The 18,543-nt window shown below is 43.1% G+C and overlaps 1 protein-coding gene across 1 annotated transcript in view; it reads right to left on the reverse strand.

The window, feature by feature from the left end:
- The window catches only part of EPG5 (ectopic P-granules 5 autophagy tethering factor), a 59,854-nt gene extending 42,471 nt beyond the window's left edge, over positions 1–17,383 (reverse strand). Inside the window, 11 exon segments of the mRNA XM_050913644.1 lie at positions 2,390–2,547; positions 2,906–3,061; positions 4,043–4,193; positions 4,802–4,916; positions 5,415–5,523; positions 7,930–8,003; positions 9,072–9,179; positions 9,764–9,900; positions 10,760–11,003; positions 12,816–13,754; positions 17,330–17,383. Coding sequence (XP_050769601.1) covers positions 2,390–2,547; positions 2,906–3,061; positions 4,043–4,193; positions 4,802–4,916; positions 5,415–5,523; positions 7,930–8,003; positions 9,072–9,179; positions 9,764–9,900; positions 10,760–11,003; positions 12,816–13,754; positions 17,330–17,383 — 2,245 coding nt within the window.
- Between the last annotated feature and the right edge of the window lie 1,160 nt (positions 17,384–18,543).

Below are 18,543 nucleotides of genomic sequence, written 5' to 3' on the forward strand. Positions count from 1 at the left end.
GGAGGGCTGCTGCCAGGTGCTGAGCACATGAGCACACTAGACCTTCCCTGCTGCAAGTCACAGCTCTGCAATCTCCCAGCTTCCTGCTTCAGCTGCACCTTCCTCTTCGCTGTACCTGGGGTCGTCTGTGGGCTCCACACGCTGCAGACCCCACGCCAACCTCAAACCCGCACCAAGCCGTAGCTTGGGACTGAAGGATGGGGACAAGGAAGAATGGAAGAAGAGAGACTCGACCTAAATCCTATCAACTCACAGTGGAGCAATGACATTTTCACCACACAGTTGCTACTTGAGCCAATTCCCTTCCTCCTCTGCACATTTGATCACACTACAATTCAAGTTCACAGAGACTCCAAAAATCAATGACTCCTCAAATCTTAGTACTAGCAGTAAGGAAACTGTAACCAGAAATGTTGATCAGCAGGTTCTCATTGCCAATTGCAATGCAAGCAAAAGCAAAACTGTTAATCCTACATTTATAAAACTTACAGAGAACACATGCTTGTATTCACGCAGGTATCAAACATCAAGAAGAAACTACTAGGTCATTGCTTGTCAGTGAAAACATGTTCCACAGTAAGTTTATTAGCATGCAGTCCACTCAAGAATGCCTCAAGTAACTAGACCTCCCATATTTCCCCAAGGGGTTATTTTATATCTGGTAGCTCTCATAGTCCAGCGGTCAGCCTAGTAAATGCAGCTCCATCACTGCACTCCATTTTATCATGCTATTTCTACCTATCCCTTAAAAGCAACTATGCTCCCACCTCTATATATGCAAGCCTAAAGCTTCCATCAATTACCAAGGCTTGCTACCACCTGTAGATTCACCACTCTTAACATTTCTCAAACTTAATTTGGGAAGGGAAATCAATAAAAAAGGTTCTCGCCTAAGAGAATGTTAATGCCATGGTCTTCTAGGGTATGAATTACAGGAAATTAAGTCAGTATTAGATTGGTGTCAGTCAAAAGAAGCTATTTCAGAAGATTAGATGGATTTCACTGAAAGAACTGTTGATATTCTCTGTCTAGACATTTGTGAAAATAGTATTGTGCTGACATAAACCATGAAGGAGAATGAAGAGGATAAAAATATCCTGCATCAGCATACCAGGGACTTTAAAACATAAGAGTTAGCTAGAAGCAAAACAAAATCTGAACAAAACAAAACAAACAAACAAAAAAAAATCAGTGTTTGTTACTGCCAGAGCTGCAACCTACCACATCATATTACATTCTCTTTGAGATGCAGTAAAAATTTCTTGCAAAAACAAAAATAAAGACATCCTACTGAAACAGTGTAACTTATTGTTTTGGCTGGCAAGTGCTAATCAGATCAGCACTTCACAAAGTATACACAGCTACAGTCTTGGTATCCCTCTCCCACTCTGCGTAAATTGCCTTAAATGTTAGCTGAGCTTGCACAGAGTCAAGACACTCAGTAACCTCTCAAGATCGCCATTTTCTTCTGCTTCTCCATCAAAAGACTCGGTTGATGTGGTAACAGCCAGCTGGGCTACCACCAACTGAAAAGTAAAACTGACAGAGTGAGATTTGCTCTCCCTGAAGACAGCAAAGAAGCTCTGAAGTAGGGAGTTACTGCTTCGTTTACCTGTCTCCCTGTCAATCAAGTCCTGCAATTTTTTCCATGAAGGCAGAAGCAAAGGGAAAGTTGCATTCCAGCTGGCTTCTAAATAACTCTCCTATAGCTGAAGCCACCACAATCACTGTGGCGATCAACACAGGACAGAAGTCAAGGGGAAACAGAAAGAAAAGTGGCATACAGGACAAGAAGAGCATCAAAAGAAGATGTGAGATAAGGGAAACATCTGTAGTTGTGGAAGATAAGCAGATCTCCCACAACTTAAGTTACTGAAGCCAAAACTAGCAAGTTTAGGGGGGGAAAAAAAAAAAAGGACTGGGGTATTTGTAGAATTATCAACAGCTCAACAGTTAACAGCTCACCAAAAAAAAAAAAAAAAAAAAATCAACAAAAACCACCCAAACCAACCCTAAGTGATACAAAATTCTGTATTTTAGGATTTAAATCTCACTCTCAAATACTATCAAAGGTCAAGACGGGACCTGATACAAGAATACACAAGATGTACCTACTGCATGGCACTCCTGCAGCTCTCTGAAGCAGCCAGTAGCAGTCACTGTCAGAGAGAAAACTAAAAGGACAGTAGATCTGACAATTCCTGTTAAAATGAGAGTTTGGTCAAACAAGTACTGGAAGACCATGAACTGCCCAAGACACTTCTAAGGCCTCTGGACCAGTCACATCCTGAAGGTGTATTTAACAATGGAACCTGCAAAGAATTAAACCCGTAGCTGATACAGCAGTAGCCAAATTGATTAGAATTGGTTCTGAGTGTAGGAATTCTACCTCTGAGTCTTTGTTTGCAGTCAGCAGGTTGCAGAGTAGAGCAGAGCTTTTCCAGGTGCTCGCTCTCCGCACAGTGCATGACAAAGAAGAGCCTCCAAAGCATGTTGCTGGATAAGGTTCCATAAGGCATCTCGGACATGAACAACCAGACTCCCAACCTGTTGGATTTGAAGAGGCAGACAGAAAGAGTTTCACCCCGCTAAATCCCAACATTTGAAAAGGAGACACATGCCCACGTCTCTGCCATATAACAGAATTAGGAATGTGAGGAAGTATCTTGGCATCTCAAATTCTGAGTTAACCTCATTCTGAACTGAACAAGTCCTCAGAGCTTCTGTTAGATGTTAGAATTCAAGGCATAATTCCTCCCCATCTTGATGCTACCAATGTGCTGAAAAATCCTGCATATTGCAGTCTTGTTTAAACCATTGAGTATTTAAAGCTACTCCAAATCCCAGTTTCAAATATCTAAGTCCTCCAAGATGAAGCCAGTAGCAATCACATGGGACAGCCTACCTTTTTGCCTTCAGAACATGTAGAACAGCTCTAAAAAACAGCTCATCAAACTCCAGTTGCAATTTTTCCACAGAGTAGGGATGCGCCACTGATCCATATTGTTTATTGCCGCTAACGTATTGGGCCCAGTGGTCACTCACATGACAAAGCGTCATCCTACACAGCAGAACAAAAAAGTCGAAGAAGGATCATTAAGTATGTCATCACCATATAAAAACACAGACAAGTGCAACTAGATCAGAGTCTAGTCGCAAGAGACATGTTCAACCCTTTGTCCTCTGGTTTCCAGAGATTTCCATATAAATAGCATTTCCCTCTCCTCTTCAGATAGGGTTAGTCTAAAATTGTTGTGTTATCCTTCCTTGGTTTTGCAAGCAAACAATGCATAACATTCTGTTATACCAAATTAGTTTCTGTATGAACTTTGGAGCCCTAAGGTAATCCTACATGATGAAATGGCAGTACATGCAAAAAGCTCATACAGGAATAATTATACTGAGAAAGTTACTGCTCTAACACCACCAAAAACACCCACGGATTTTGTTTCTGATTTAACTGTATCCCCCCTTGAAAACACACTCATAGAAGCCATATAAAGTGACTGCTAGAGATCTAAAAATAAAGAGCAATTTTTAGGTTTCAATTACATTTGCTTACTGCAACAATATGACGATTTTCAAGGAGCAAATTAAAAACCCTAAAACAATTCTGGATAACAACGGAAAGAAAGCAGTAACACTGGGTATAAATAGTGGTGATTAGAGAAACTGTTTGTTGGATTTCAGTGACTTTCCAAGACAAGCCTAAGCACATCCCTGATGGAAGTTAGTCTGGTGTTCCACAGCTCACCCGTACCCACAGCATCTAGATTCTGCAATTCCCCACTTCACAGGCAGCTTGAGAGTCAAGGACCCTGGGATTTTGGATTCCCAGATTGGCTAACCCTAAACTGACCAACTCTCAGAGCAAAATCTACCCAAGAACTGTTTGGGGTTTTTTGTTTTGGTTTGGTTGGTGGGGTTCAGGGTTTTTTGTTTGGTTGGCGGTTGTTTTTTTTTCTTTTTTTAGCAGCTCTGAACTTTAAACCAGACTGTATGAAAAAGATTTAATCATATCACAGAGAAAATATTGTCTTACTTGATCAGCTGACCAATTCGCTTCACAAACTGTCGGTACCGTGCTCTGTTAAATGTTTCTAACCCCGCAGACAGAAGTTCCACTAAGGAGCTTGCAAAAGCAAAAATCTTCATCATCTCCTGGGGACTTGTTTTTTCAGGAAAATAAGCACCTAAGACCGAGACAGAAAAATAAGTCTCAAAAAAATGCGTGAATTTTCGATTAAGTATTAACAAGCACTCAAAGCAACAATTCACCATATAGCTGGCAAACAGTTCATTGTTTGCCAGCTATATAGTGAACTTAAAATTATCTTTTGTTTATGAAATGAACAATAAATACCTGTTAAGTATGAAAGTACAAATAAACTATGCAGGTTATAAGACCTCTAGCAAGCAATTATCTTCATGTACTTGTTCAGAGATTTAGCAAAATAAAGAATGAATAAATAACTGGAGAAAAATCACAGTAACATTACAGCTAAGAGGCAAAGGGCAAAAATTAATTGTGAAAGGACATCTGTGAGTATAACTACCGAGCAGATCAAAACCAAGAGAAAGGACTCGTAACGTTTTGCATGCTAGCGCTGCTATAAGTTTAAGTTATCCCATACACATGGCATACACTTCCATCTCATCTATTTAGTCTGAGAGCCGTTGCACAGGTTCATTATTACTGCACTCAGAGACTCTCATAATGCAGTAGCATTCTTGGCAGTTTTAGTCATTAATACAATTAGCATAAGCAAAATGAAGAATAACTCTTTAGCAGCTGATTTACCTCCAGCCTTAAACCCGAGGAACTGCTGAAAGAGTTCATGAAATGGAAACTGTGACAACAGGGCAATCAAGTCATCTTCCAAAAGCAGAATCCAGCTTGTTTCAGGATCCTCATCCTATAGATAAATACGGTCGCTTTTAGTAGCTTTACAATAAAACGCACGGTAAAAGGGCTTGTACTGATTACAGTTTGCTTGCAAGAGGAAAACAAAGAAAGTACAAATGAACTCTCCTTCCCACACGCTAGCTCCAAAATTCCTCTTCTGTGTGTGTTTCTACATAAAAGCCCTCATCAGCTAGGAAACAGAACTAGAGGCAATGCCATGTTAGTCCAACCCAGCTTCTGAAGGCAAGCACCTATTCAAACATACATCTTCTTCCACGCTCCTTCTGCATGCAATAGCTCAAATGTTTAAATTCTATCTGTTAATACTCATTCCTAGAAGCTCCACTATCTTCAGTTATATCACAGAGATAAAAGGAGAGTAAAATAGATCTAAGTTTCGAATGATGCTTTTTAACTGAACAAGTCAGCTTTTTTCCTCCATTTCACAAAAATCAATACAATAACCTTGAGCAAAAGCATAAGAAAAAAACCAAGTCATTTATTGTACCTCTTCTCCTCCTTCATCTACCAGGGTCCAGTTTCCAGATTCTTTCCCAGATGAAGAAGAACTTTTCCTTTCACTTGGTTTCATATGGCACATGAAGTCCATCCGATTTCTGATTTAAAGTGAAAAATCAAGTTTACAAAAAATTAAAGAATTAAAAATTCTGAATTCAGTCATCTTTTAGTTAAGAGAAGATATTTAAAAAACAGATACAAGAACAAGAAATTAACAAGTATGTCAGAAAGCTGCCTGGCAGAAAAGGACTGGGTCGACAGCGCTGAATAGGAGCCAGCAGTGTGCCCAGGTGGCCAAGAAGGCCAATGGCATCCTGGCTTCTATCAGAAAGAGTGTGGCCAGCAGGACTAGGGCAGTGATCGTCCCTCTGTACTCAGCACTGGTGAGGCCGCACCTCAGATGCTGTGTTCAGTTTTGGGCCCCTCACTACACGACAGACACGGAGGTGCTGGAGTGTGCCCAAAGAAGAGCAACGAAGCTGGTGAAGGGTCTGGAGAACAAGTCTGTGAGGAGTGGCTGAGGGAACTGGGGCTGTTTAGCCTGGAGAAAAGGAGGCTGACGGGAGACCTTCTCACTCTCTACAACTACCTGAAAGGAGGTTGTAGCGAGGTGGGGGTCAGTCTCTTCTCCCAAGTAACAAGTGATAGGACCAGAAGAAACGCCTCAAGTTGCACCAGGGAAGGTTTAGATTGGATATTAGGAAAAATTTCTTCACTGAAAGGGTTGTCAAGCACTGGAACAGGCTGCCCAGGGAAGTGGTGGAGTCACCATCCCGGAAGGTATTTAAAAGACGTGTAGATGTAGCACTTAGGGACATGGTTTAATGGTGGACTTGGCAGTGCTAGGTTAATGGTTGGACTCGATGATCTTAAAGGTCGTTTCCAATCTAAATGATTCTATGATTCTATGATAACCTGATATCCTCCAAGATTCGCACCATTGGATGTATTCAGCAAATGATCTTCCATGCAATATTCTGAACAACGTAAATGGCTCTCAGCCCTGTATAGCAAGCACATTTAAATATGCAAGAAATAACACTATTCTTGCCCATGTGTAAGAAAAATCCTTTTAAAAAAAAAATCAGAAGAAGAATATCATATTTCAGAAGAGGTACTCTACACAACCATTTTAGGTTATCACCTGGTGAGTCAACAACAAACAGGATGAGTGTAGGCCAGCTCCACTACACAACTTTCATAGCTGCATTAGCCAGACGCCACGTCAACGTTAGTAAGACTGGTTTTATGTATGCTGAGCTACTACAACTAAAGACTTTCCAGGAAAGAGTTGCCTCAAATCAAGCCAGCTCCAGTTTCATGTATTAGACCACCTTAAGTCTGGGATACTAGTTTTCAGACTCAATACTGTATAAATCCTTAGTTGTTCAGACATACCAGCAAGTTAAACAAACATGCAGAAAGGGTATATAAAATTTACAGTCATAACATCCAACTTCCTTCTAACTTGAACTGTACTAGCAGAACTCTGCACACAGCGCCACAAAACTCTGGCATAGTATCGCTCTCCTGATCTCCTTGAACTTATACCCTGATAATATGAGCGTATTACAAATGAAATACAAGTTTTAAGATACTGATTTCACAGACCAAATTCAGAATTCAAACTTGTTCCTGACATGCAGCAGCTGTAACAGACAAGTTTCAGCTCTTTTACCAGTAAGTACAGCCACTGTGGAGGCTCTGCATTCTTGTATCAACAGTTGAGAGCATCACTCCAGACACTTTAAGTTAGCCCTTGTTCAAAACATAAGCATCCAAATGCCCTGGCAATACACATGCCCTCAGGATACACTTGTTTCCCCAGGCAGCTCTAGACAGGAAATGTGAAAACAAACCCCTTTAAAATAACAGCCTCCAATAAACAGGACTCCCACTTAACTCAGGGTCAGACTATCAAGATCACAATGACAACCCTAAATACCAGCAGTTTGATTCTTTGACATTAAAATTTGAGCGGGGGGGAGGCAAGTTATATATTTTATCTGAAGCACGTAACAGTTTTCACTAATGACTGATTTCATTAACTAGCTTCTCCAAGCACCATGTATTGCTTCTAGATAAAAAAAAAAAAGGATGAAAAATAAATTAAGAAGCCCAACCAGCATATACACCAACTTAGCAAACCCTTTACTCAAGGGCTTCTGTTGCAGAGACAGTATAATGAACAGGCCATCGTGCAAGGCAAGAACTCAATTTCAGAAGTCACAGTAAGAAAACACGCATGTATATCAGTCTTCACAAGCTATTTGACAGCTGAAAGCAAGCTGCATCGTACTGTGCACAGTAGGAGAACGTACTGCCAAGGTTGTATTTTAAGATGAACGAGTAAAAAAAGTTTTAATTAAACCGTGAATCTTATTTGTGCCTGCTTTTATGACTTTGCCTGCATTGAACCTTGAGAGTTTTACAAGTAGATCGTGTGTCATGTTTTCTACTCTTAAATAATCAGAACATATTTATAAAATCATATGCATACTTACTTGACAGGAGACATAAGCAAGGCAAGAGATTGCATGAAATGAAAGACACCTGATGGGTTATCCAAGACTTTGATCTGAAATTAAGTGCAAAAATCAAAGTAAATCTAAATAAGTAAAACAAGGAGCAAATTAGTTCTATCAAAGAAATTCAAATTCTGAGTTTCACATTTTTCATTAGCTTTTTGTTCAGACTAAAAAATATCCATAAAAAAGACAGTACCCACACTCTGGAGAAAGTATTGCTATGGCAAAATATTGGGAGTTGTCCAAAAGAAGGACTTATAGAAATTAAAGGGGGGGGGGGGGGGGGGACGGACACATCAAAAGCTCCACAAAAAAAGACAACTCTGTTTCACGTGTACTTCCTCCCAGGGCACCAGGGAGAATTGTGATGTTGAGCACAGGGGAAGTTCGGATCCTACCATGTTAGGTTAACAGTTGGACTCAATGATCTTAAGGGTCTTTTCCAACCTAAAGGATTCTATGATTCTATTCTACCCTTTTATTTCACTGCTTGCCCTTCCCCTGTTAGTGTAATTGCAATCCTTTTCCTACAGCTAGATTTCCAACACCTTCCCCTCTTGGAGGAGCAAAAATGTTCTTTGCAAGAACACCGTGGTGCCTTTGGATATCTGCACTCCCTCTGATCTATACAAAGTGAACCCTTTCCCTTGCCCTTGAAATTACCTAACTAATAAACTTTCCAGGGAAACCAGTCCCATTTCAACATGCAGGATATAAAAATCTGTTCTTCCTCATCCCTTATACATCACAGAGCTGCCTCCAATCTCACTTGTCTTATATACAGTTGCTGCTTCAAGTCTAAATATTCTTTCCATTTCTTGGAGAGCACTCCCAAAACCTGCTGCTGCAGGAGGCCTTCTGAGGCGCACTGCAAGTCCTGGACTCCCTTTCAGGGAGTCTCTCTAGCCAAGAATGAGAAGTGCGTTTCCCTGTTAACCTGCTCATGGTTGGGCTAACATGGGTGAATACATCCCTTGACAAACCCCTCACTGTTACCGTGATTCCACACACCTGGAAATATGGTGTCGGTCATGAGGGATTGACTAGGCACAAGACCCTCTCCTACCCACTCCACTCCCACTCCAACTTTGTGACAATAAAGAATTAAACATTCACACCTGAATGAATGGACAAGCCCATTCGCTGATCCCAGCTGGACACCGAAGGATGTGGTTGAAGAGGAAGAGATGGTCACCTGGACAGCCAATTCTTTGCAACACAGACACCTAAAGGGAAGTATATTGGAATCTTGTAAAGAATTTCAAGGTTCATTCCTTTATAGTCTTGCGAACTAGAGTAATACTTTTTTCATTTCTCTTCCCATGCTTTCTAACAAACCTCAATTTTCAGAGCAAGTTACAGGAGAACAATATTTACAAGTCTGCTTGCTTGGCTTATAAGCCACAAACTGTCTTCTTTGGTGTAGAAAAATTAATTACTTTACAATTGCATTAAAAACTAATTTATTTAGAAATCAGCAAGAATAGAAGTTTCTCAAAAATTATAAGTCTGAATAGTTTTAATTTCAAAATAAGTAAAAGCATAATGAATATTGAGTATTAAGTCCACTTTGAGCAGTGGTGGCTGCTCAGGTGCCACTCCTCATTAACACTGCTGACCTCCATTGACTTATCAGACAAGGGAATTCATTCTAAAGATTCACTAACAGATTCTGTTCCTGAAGTAGAACAAACCCCCCAAAAACCATCGCACATGGGACAGCAAGAGAAACAGTAACACTTTCAGAAATGACTCCCGAATTCATCCCATGTGTTGGATCAAACAGCTATATGCATGCTTACTCCCTCACCAGTCTCTGCAGCCACATCAGAAGGTCACTCTGAAACTGAGGATCTTCGATAACTCTGCGCGTGAAACTGAAAAGGACGCTGATACATTCCTTCAAGTGGCCCAAGTCTGAAGAAAGATTTTCTGACTGCTTTGAAACTGTAAATTATAAACAGAATTAAGGACAAGCAGCTCTCAGAGTAGTAGCATAAGTAGCAGTTTTGGGGCCATACAGAAAACTTGCCCTCTGTATCTGTAGATACCAAGATATTTCAACACAGCTGCTTGCTAAATCTGACAGAGTTTAGAGTACTTTATTTAATCTTATAATTAACCACTGGACACTAACTACAAGAATAATATACTATGGTTACTCTCATAAAAGGCCTTCCCTCAACATAAACTTTGTAAGAACCATCATTTATTATGCATATAAACTACCTGGGAGGTGGGGAGGGCAAAGGGAGGAGGACTAGGAAGGACAGATATCAGGGGGTGGGGGGAGAATATTTTAGCTAAAAGATTATATTGGCACAAACCCAAATAAGTAATACACCCAGGATGAAAACCAAAAAGATGTCTAAGTATGAGAGCTGCGAGATTTCAAATGGCCTTCCAAGAGGAAGTAAAGCAGGAAAAACATCCAGCTGGTTTTAGAATTGTGCATAATCAATTTGGAAAAGGGACTGTATTATAAATAGCCTTTGAGAATAAAAGATTGGAGTCCAGATGTCTCATTCCACCCAGTGTTCCTCTACAGTCATCAGTGGCAGTATGCAGCTCAGACAGGAGGCACTCCTGCATTCAGCTTCCACTCTCCAGGTAAATAAGTTACGAGAACTGGAGTTTTTCCTGTGAGAAAAAAGTTTCACTGATCCCTACATAAGATCAGCAAGTTTCAGTATCAGAGGAGAAACACTCCAGTATATAAATTCCACCACAAGACTCCAAAACTGCAGGTGAACAAGGCACTGGGCACCCTGAACAGCATGGGGAATGGTCCAGACCAGCAACACACCTTGTTCTTGCTGCTGAAGAGCCACTGATCTCAGCAGGGACGAGCTGCTGAGCAACCTGTAGAGATATGACTCCACTTGCAACCGGGACAACACTGAAGTGTACGAATGCAGCGCCAGTGTCTGATGCACATGCTCTGCTTTGGCTTCAAACAGCTTTTTCAGTTCCCCCAGCACACTTTCATTCAGCTCCACTGTCTGGTAGCGATGGTGACCTGTCACCTTGCACTGGTCTGCACAGACACCCTGAAAAGAAAGCAATTATTTAAGTGGCTTTGTCATTTTGTGGGTCAGGCATGCTTACAGAAATTAACCTTGACATTACCTCCCCTCAACAGATTTCAAAGCTTTCATAAAAGGGGCCACTTCACAGGTGGAAAAGACAAACATGTCAGAACACCCTACATACTTTTTAGAGCTGCTGATTACTGAAGATTCATATCCCTGACTTCTGAAAAAATTACTCTATAAACCCTCAATAACTCAGATTTAGAAATAGATATGAAGTGACTTGTCTGTATCACTGAGATAGATGTGAACAAAATCAGGTCTGTCTATTCCCAGTGGGCGCAACTGCTTCTCAGTTTATAGACTTCCATAAATATTTGGATCTGCTACTTTAAAGCTAAAATATGCACTGAAACAAGATAAATATTTTTCTAAGCTCCCAGAACTGAATATTTATAGCAATTCCCCATTGTACATTTAAAATCTTCAGAAATGAACTGTACTCTTTTTCCCAAACTAGAATTAAAAGCTGAGGCCAGACTTCCTCTGTCCTATCTCTAATTCTTCAGCACAAGAAAATCACAATACATAACATTCCTGTTATTCGTCTATGCAACCCCGAAACATGCTTCAGAGCCAGTACTTTGAAAGCTTAGCTTGAAAGTATCCCTGTGTCGCCTTAGGTAGTGGAATAAGAATTTTAAATTGGTATAAAGACAACAATTATTCTGAATATACAATAAATACATAGTGAATTGGGATGGAATAAAGCAAGCAGCAAGCTTAGCCAACTGTATGATGCCCAGTGAGGATATAAGAGTGAAGCCAAAATCGCTTTCAGTGTAGAAAGCGATCAACACAAAACTGAGAGTCCAGTGAGGTTCAGTGTTATACCCTAGTAAAAAGGAACAGATTCAAATCTGTTCAGTGGATGTCTCTCAATGTCTCAGCTCTGAGGGACTACACAGGAGAGGCACTGCACTCACAGAAACAACAGTAGAAACCACCACATACATAGGTACTTAGCACCCTTGGACAATTTTGATGTGTTGGCTATAAACAGCAGAACGCCACAGCAATTTCATTCACTCCCACTGTAACGTCCAGCTCCAAAACCAAGTTACACAGAATGAGTTTGGGGGAAAATTGCTCTGATGAGTGCACCAAAGAGCTCCCCAGGCCCCTCTGGTTTGCAGACAGAAATGCTACAGAGTACCACGACCACGCTGGAAGCAGCTAAAACCACAGCTACATTTACGGAGCAACAGCTACTGAAAGTGGCTGGACCTCACGCTCCCTCTGCTTTGAGCAACAGGGTCGCCCATGAGCATGACTCAAGCTCCTCTGCAGCTGCCACCTCTGACAGCAGGACAGTCAGGAATGACGTCAATGAAAACTGGCACTACAGGCAGCAGGCCAGATGGGGCATCACCGCTACAGTCATTCTGAAGTCATCCTCCTCCACCACGTATCCCCTGCATCTACCTGGAGTACTGTGATATAAATTTCACCTGACACTACAGGCAGAACTGGCTGTACACAGCTCATTCTGACTGATTAGAGACACGAGTCTGACTCCAAAATAGATCACTAACAGAGATCCCACTACCCTACACTCATCAGAGTTTAAAAATCAAACAACAAACTGTCTTAAATCTCAACAGGATGATACTCTGAAGTACTGGGGTTCAGTGAAGAGACCAAGAGCAAAGGCAATCATCTCTTTTAAAACAAAACAGCTTAAATACAATAAACTTGACAGCAAGTAAAATTAGTGTCTGGAATCACATCCAAATAGTTTGGGTTCAAAAGTAGCTTCAGCAACAGCACCTGCACAGTTTTCTGTTCTTCTTTAAAAGTCCATAATCTGCCCTTAACATTTTGGCAGTCTGTCGTCATAGCCTGCAGCTCTGCCTCAGCCAGCAAGAGCTGCTTCCTGCAGCGCATGTAGCTCAGGAGCAGTTCATAAAATTCGTGCCTGTCCTGATGAGCAACGCTTTCAAATTCCTCCGCATAGGAGTCAACATTCTCCAACCATGAACACGGTTCGAAAATTTTCAGCTGTTCTCTGGTAAACGGCACCAGTTCTGGTTCGGTTGGCAGCTCTGGATACAGCCTTTCATTGTGCAACAGCGGTTTAACTGCTATTACGGTTGGTCTCTCATATGACAATTCAGCTGACAAGTCTGGATAAACTGGTTTCAATCCCGATCGCTGAACACATGTTTTGGATTTCTCAGAGAGCTGTGAGATACTCAGAGGAAGCTTCTCTGAAGAACAGCCAAGAGGATTTTTAACGTCTTGTACGTTTTCAGTTCCTTTGTCCCGTACAAAGCCCACCGCTGTCTGAGCGCCAGCAGCACCGGAATGAAAGGTACTACTCAATAAATCAGAGTTTCCTGATCCGCTAGCAACCCCCTCCACAGGGCTGTGAAGTTTCTCCAACTTGCTTTTTCCACTCTTCTCAACATCCCCTCCACATTCCTCATGGGAAGGATCAGCTTTGAACTCTTCTGCATCTGTGGGAGACTCTAAAGTCACCGTCGAAGACCCTTCATTTGCTGAAGATAAATTACTCTGGGGGATGTCACACACATCATTTATAGTTTTTCCATCCTCTACTTCATCACTGAGTTGAATTTCTGTAAATTCTCCAGGATGTTCCACTTGCACTTTACTGGCTTGAGAAGACACTTCTGCCATGGCAGGGAGGAAGACATCATCAGGCTCTTGTATCTGGGACTCCTCACTACTTTTTTTCTTTTTTTCCTAGGGGGAGGCGGAAAAAAAAAATTAACAGTGTCACTACCAAGTGAATCTCTCCCCCTTGCATCCCAAATCCCCTCATCTCCAAAACTAGTATTTGTCAACATCACAACTCCAAAAGTCCCTCTTAACACATTAATTTTCTTAACATCAAAGGTAAAAACAAATGTACCAAACAGATCCTTGTTCTTTAGCTGCCCTTTGAAGACTGTCTATCAGTGTCTCTTTTCTTGGTCAGTTCTTGAACAATGCTTCAACATTTCTATGTAAAAAGCTATAAATATCACAGGACAGAATGTTTCATTAACATATAAAATAATCAAAATAACAGGACCCTGACCTCTAAAAAGAGTCACTAGATTTCACCACATTACAAAAAAAAGTTACTTTTCAATTCGTTCTAAGTTTTACAGAAATATTTTAATTAATGGAAAATTATTTTCAAAAAACTAATTTCAGAACAAAGAAAGTCTCGAATGCACCCCCTAATTACATGCTAAAACCATCACAACATCTGTACAATTACTGAAATACCTATTTTCAATAGGTATTACACACTAGAGATGTAGAAAAACTTAGCAGTGACATTAAAACTGTAAACCGATTATCCACTTTTAAATTAAGACCAGTTCGGGGGTAAATAGTTTCCATAAACCTAGTCTAAAGTGTAGATCAGTCTCCTTCCCAAAGCACAGCATGGGAAGTAATGTTGCACAGGAAATCAACACAGATTTTGTCAATTTGTAAATCATTTGCCAATTTGTAAAACAAAAAATTGGCAAAGTCTTTTGCCAATTTGTAAATTGTTTCTGTATACCTACCAGTTTATTAGGAACGAAACTGAGAAGAGTTAGGTTACAGCACTCCAGTTTTGGATGACCCAGATAACATAACAAAGAACACAGCTGAAGTTAGGAAAAGCTCTCAATATTCCTCCATGATTGGGGAAAAGATGATAGTTTTGGAAACTTGCTGACAGTGTCACATATACTTTCACTAAACATCTGACATGACTTTGCCTTATGAGAAGGCATACATGAAAACAGCTCAAATGAAGGCCCTAGCTAACCTCAATCTCAAGCCTAATTTTATTTCAAATCTATGCTCACAGCTCCTTTACAAAATGGCAATACGCTGGCTTTGCTTTCAGATTGTTTTCCAGTAAATTAAAACCTGTAAACACTGCCGATCACAAAACAGTTCTGACACACTCCAAGGCTAGCTAAAACTACAGGGGAGAGGTTAAAAATAGATCAGCACAATTCTTTAAACTAGGACTTGTTGTTAGAATAAACATCTCCTGACAATTAACCCCAAGTCAGTAATTTCCACAGGATACTATATCACTAGATCGTATTTCTGACAGCATACTGATCTGCATAGTTTACCAACACATGCTGGTCCTTTCCCCTGTACAATCTCAAAGTTCCCTCTTGCAGTCCTTGTACAGAAGAAACTCCCTTTATCTTTCAGTAGCATCCTGTATTCCTCCCAAACGCTACTGTCAGATAAAATAGTTGTTGTTAAAATTTATGAAGTGCCTTTCAGTTCTCACTTTCCAAGGCAAAAAAATGCCATAATCGTTAACAGGGACTTCATCTGAGAAAGGATGAGAGAAATCAGGTTCTGAAGTAACATGAAAGCAAAAGCTGCTGTTCTCTCTTCCGAGGTTTAGCCTTTACATCAAAGATGACACCTGCTCATTAGCCTCGTCCCACGCCTGGCCGTTCTCCTCTCCTAGCATGTCAGTGAACGACACCTCAAGCTCTAAGGACACCTACTATTTTTCAGGAAACACCTCTGGAGTAACTGAGTGCTACCCACCGAGATGCACACAGACATACAGGCTCATCTTCACCAGCTCCAGGTTCACTGCTTTTGCCACCTCACTGTGTTTGAATCAGTCTGGCATTACTGGTGCCGGACAAGCTTAACCTTGGGGCTACTATTTTCAGAAAGCCCTGGGCTCCTTTCCACTACTTGGCAGCTCCGCAGCTGAGCCAGCCTTTCTCCCAGCTCACAAGAATTTCAGTTTTTCAAAGGATTACAGTTGTTTCTGAGGCATGAGAATGGCAAAGTCCTTAATGTGACGGGGCTTCAAATTGCAGCCGCAAACACCCCTGCCTATTAACAGAGCTGAGCATAATAATAGCAACAAAAACATCAGGAATGGGTCATGTGCAACACTGAAGGATTCTGGATTCTCACACGTGACATTGCCAGTGAATTGTTTCACAGTGAATTACACCTGGAAGCGGCGACCAAAGACAGCAGCCGCTGGAGTCACGGTACACGTGTCCTTAATGAACCACCAGCGTCATCTGTGACTCACTGCCTTCCTGCAGGGAACTGATTCTCTTAAGCAGCAGTCTTAAGATTCGACTGCCTTGCGCGTGCTATGGGGCTGAATCAAAACAAAAACAATGACACACTTACTCTTCTGGGATTGCTTTTCCCTCCAACTTCTACTTGCCGCGATTTCAGGAATCACAGTCGTAGCTGACACTTAGATCTAATCCTTGTTTTACAGAACGGTGGTCGATTAATTCATTAACTTATTTTCAGAGGGCTTTGACAGCCATGACTTCAATGCCTTTGCTCTATGCGGTGCAGTTTACAACACGAAAGAGGTTAAGCAATTAAGGGAAACATTTCCATTTTGACTCAACTCTGAAGCGAGGTATTTCAGTTCAGATCATTTCCACAGACTACTGAAATTCTGTGTAGCACAGCTGCAAGGAAAATAAAGCCTTCAGAAAGCTGTCAGTACTAACATCAGGAACAAGGAACACACTCAGAATTAAAACCTAGTAAGAGTGATACTTAACAACTGTAGCACCAACTAACGAAGAAGAAACACTGTCATCTGCCATACATGGCCTCATGTTTTCAGTATTTCAAAGCCAAACCTATACGTATGAGATGTAGTAAGACTGTCATCCCACACTATACTAAAACACTGCTAAATGCTGCTAAGTTCTACTGCTCTACGCCTTCACCGCAGAGGCAACTCCAGCTGTCTCGCTGCGCAGAGCTATTTGAGACGGCCATACGCTATAAGAATAAAAAGCTTGTTTACACCCTTTTACAGCACAGGAACTATCACTCCCTTCACCTAGCTGCCCATTACTCTAAATCTTCTTACATCGCCTCAGAAAAGTGCAGACATCCAGAAGTCTTTTGAGAAAAACGCAGCCCCTGATCTAATTGCTTTCAGCAGAAGAGGATGAACAACCACGGACATAAACACCGCCTAGAGCAGCCACCCTTTCCGCTGCTTTAAAAAACAAACAAAAAAAAAAGGAGTAACCCCAAATACGAGCCAAACCCCTTGGCCAAAGTCCCACGGCGTGTAAATAACACCCCCCCACACACCTCCCCGTTGCACTAAACCCACCTCACTGCTGCAACCGCCGCCCGGAGCCGACACAAACGAGAGGCGGCAGTGACAGACCCGCCGCTGGGCCAAGGCACCCCCGCCCCGGGACAGTGGAACGACACCCTGAGGCCCTCGCCGCCGCCACGGCCACGGCCACGACCCCGGCCCCGGCCCCGGCCCCGGCCCCGGCCCCCCCTACCTTCGGCCTGCTCTTGGCGCGGGCCTTGCGGGGGCCCCTCACGGCCTCGGCCATGGCCCCCGCGCTGCGCCCCCGCCCGCTGCGGCGCTGCCCCGGCGGCTCGGGGCGGTGGCGGAAGGGGCGGGCCTGCCCCCACCCCGGGCGCTCTCGTCCAATCAGCAGCGCGGCAGGTACGGGAGGGACGGAGGGACATACCGAGTCGCGGTGCGTCGCCTCCATAGGGGCCTGGGAGGAGGCCAGGCTCCCCTGTAAGGATCTATGGGGCGGTCAGGCTCCTCCATAGGGGCCTGGCAGGAGGCCAGGCTCCCCTATAAGGATCTATGGGGCGGTCAGGCTCCTCCATAGGGGCCTGGCAGGAGGCCAGGCTCCCCTGTAAGGATCTATGGGGCGGTCAGGCTCCTCCATAGGGGCCTGGCAGGAGGCCAGGCTCCCCTGTAAGGATCTATGGGGCGGTCAGGCTCCTCCATAGGGGCCTGGCAGGAGGCCAGGCTCCCCTGTAAGGATCTATGGGGAGGTCAGGCTCCTCCATAGGGGCCTGGAGGAGGCCAGGCTCCTCTATAAGGACCTGCAGGGAGGCCAAGCTCCTCCATAGGGGCCTGGGAAGAGGCCAGGCTCCCCTCTAAGGATCTATGGGGAGGCCAGGCTGCTGCTCGAGGGAATGTGGGGTGAGAAGCCAAGCCCCTACTACTGAGGATGGGGAGTGTGAGGTCTCTTCTCCCTGCGCCGTGGCAGGACCTGGAAGTGCCATTGGAGCGGGGCAGCCTGTCCTGCAGCGCCTGAGGCACCTCCAGTTACAGCGGGCCTGCTGGCTCAGCCTGGGGGGCCAGGCCCCACTGCCCCTTCTGATCCTTGCCGTGGCACCCAGCCGTCCCCAGGGAGCCGCGGCCGGACCCAAGTCCAAGCCCCACTGGGAGCAGAAGTGACTTCTCCCAGTCCCCAGATGGACGAGCCCCCGCGGAGCTCAGGCCCACCTTGCAGAAGACATCGTAGTGGAGGAGTTAATGATCTTGAACAGGCAATGTCCACTCTATTGGACCTTGTACTTAGGGCTTGAGGAGCCCGTATTTTATCAACATAATCTGTAATTTATAATACCCGTGGGAAAGGTAAACTGTACGTGGGTCAAGGCAGGGATGCATTGATCCTGACCGGGAGCCCATTGCACGTTCAGGAGCCAGTGATCCCGTCAGCAGGCGCAGGGCTGGGCTGTGTGG

Source organism: Gymnogyps californianus, chromosome Z (assembly GCF_018139145.2).
Source record: "Gymnogyps californianus isolate 813 chromosome Z, ASM1813914v2, whole genome shotgun sequence".
Classification (NCBI taxonomy): Eukaryota; Metazoa; Chordata; class Aves; order Accipitriformes; family Cathartidae; genus Gymnogyps; species Gymnogyps californianus.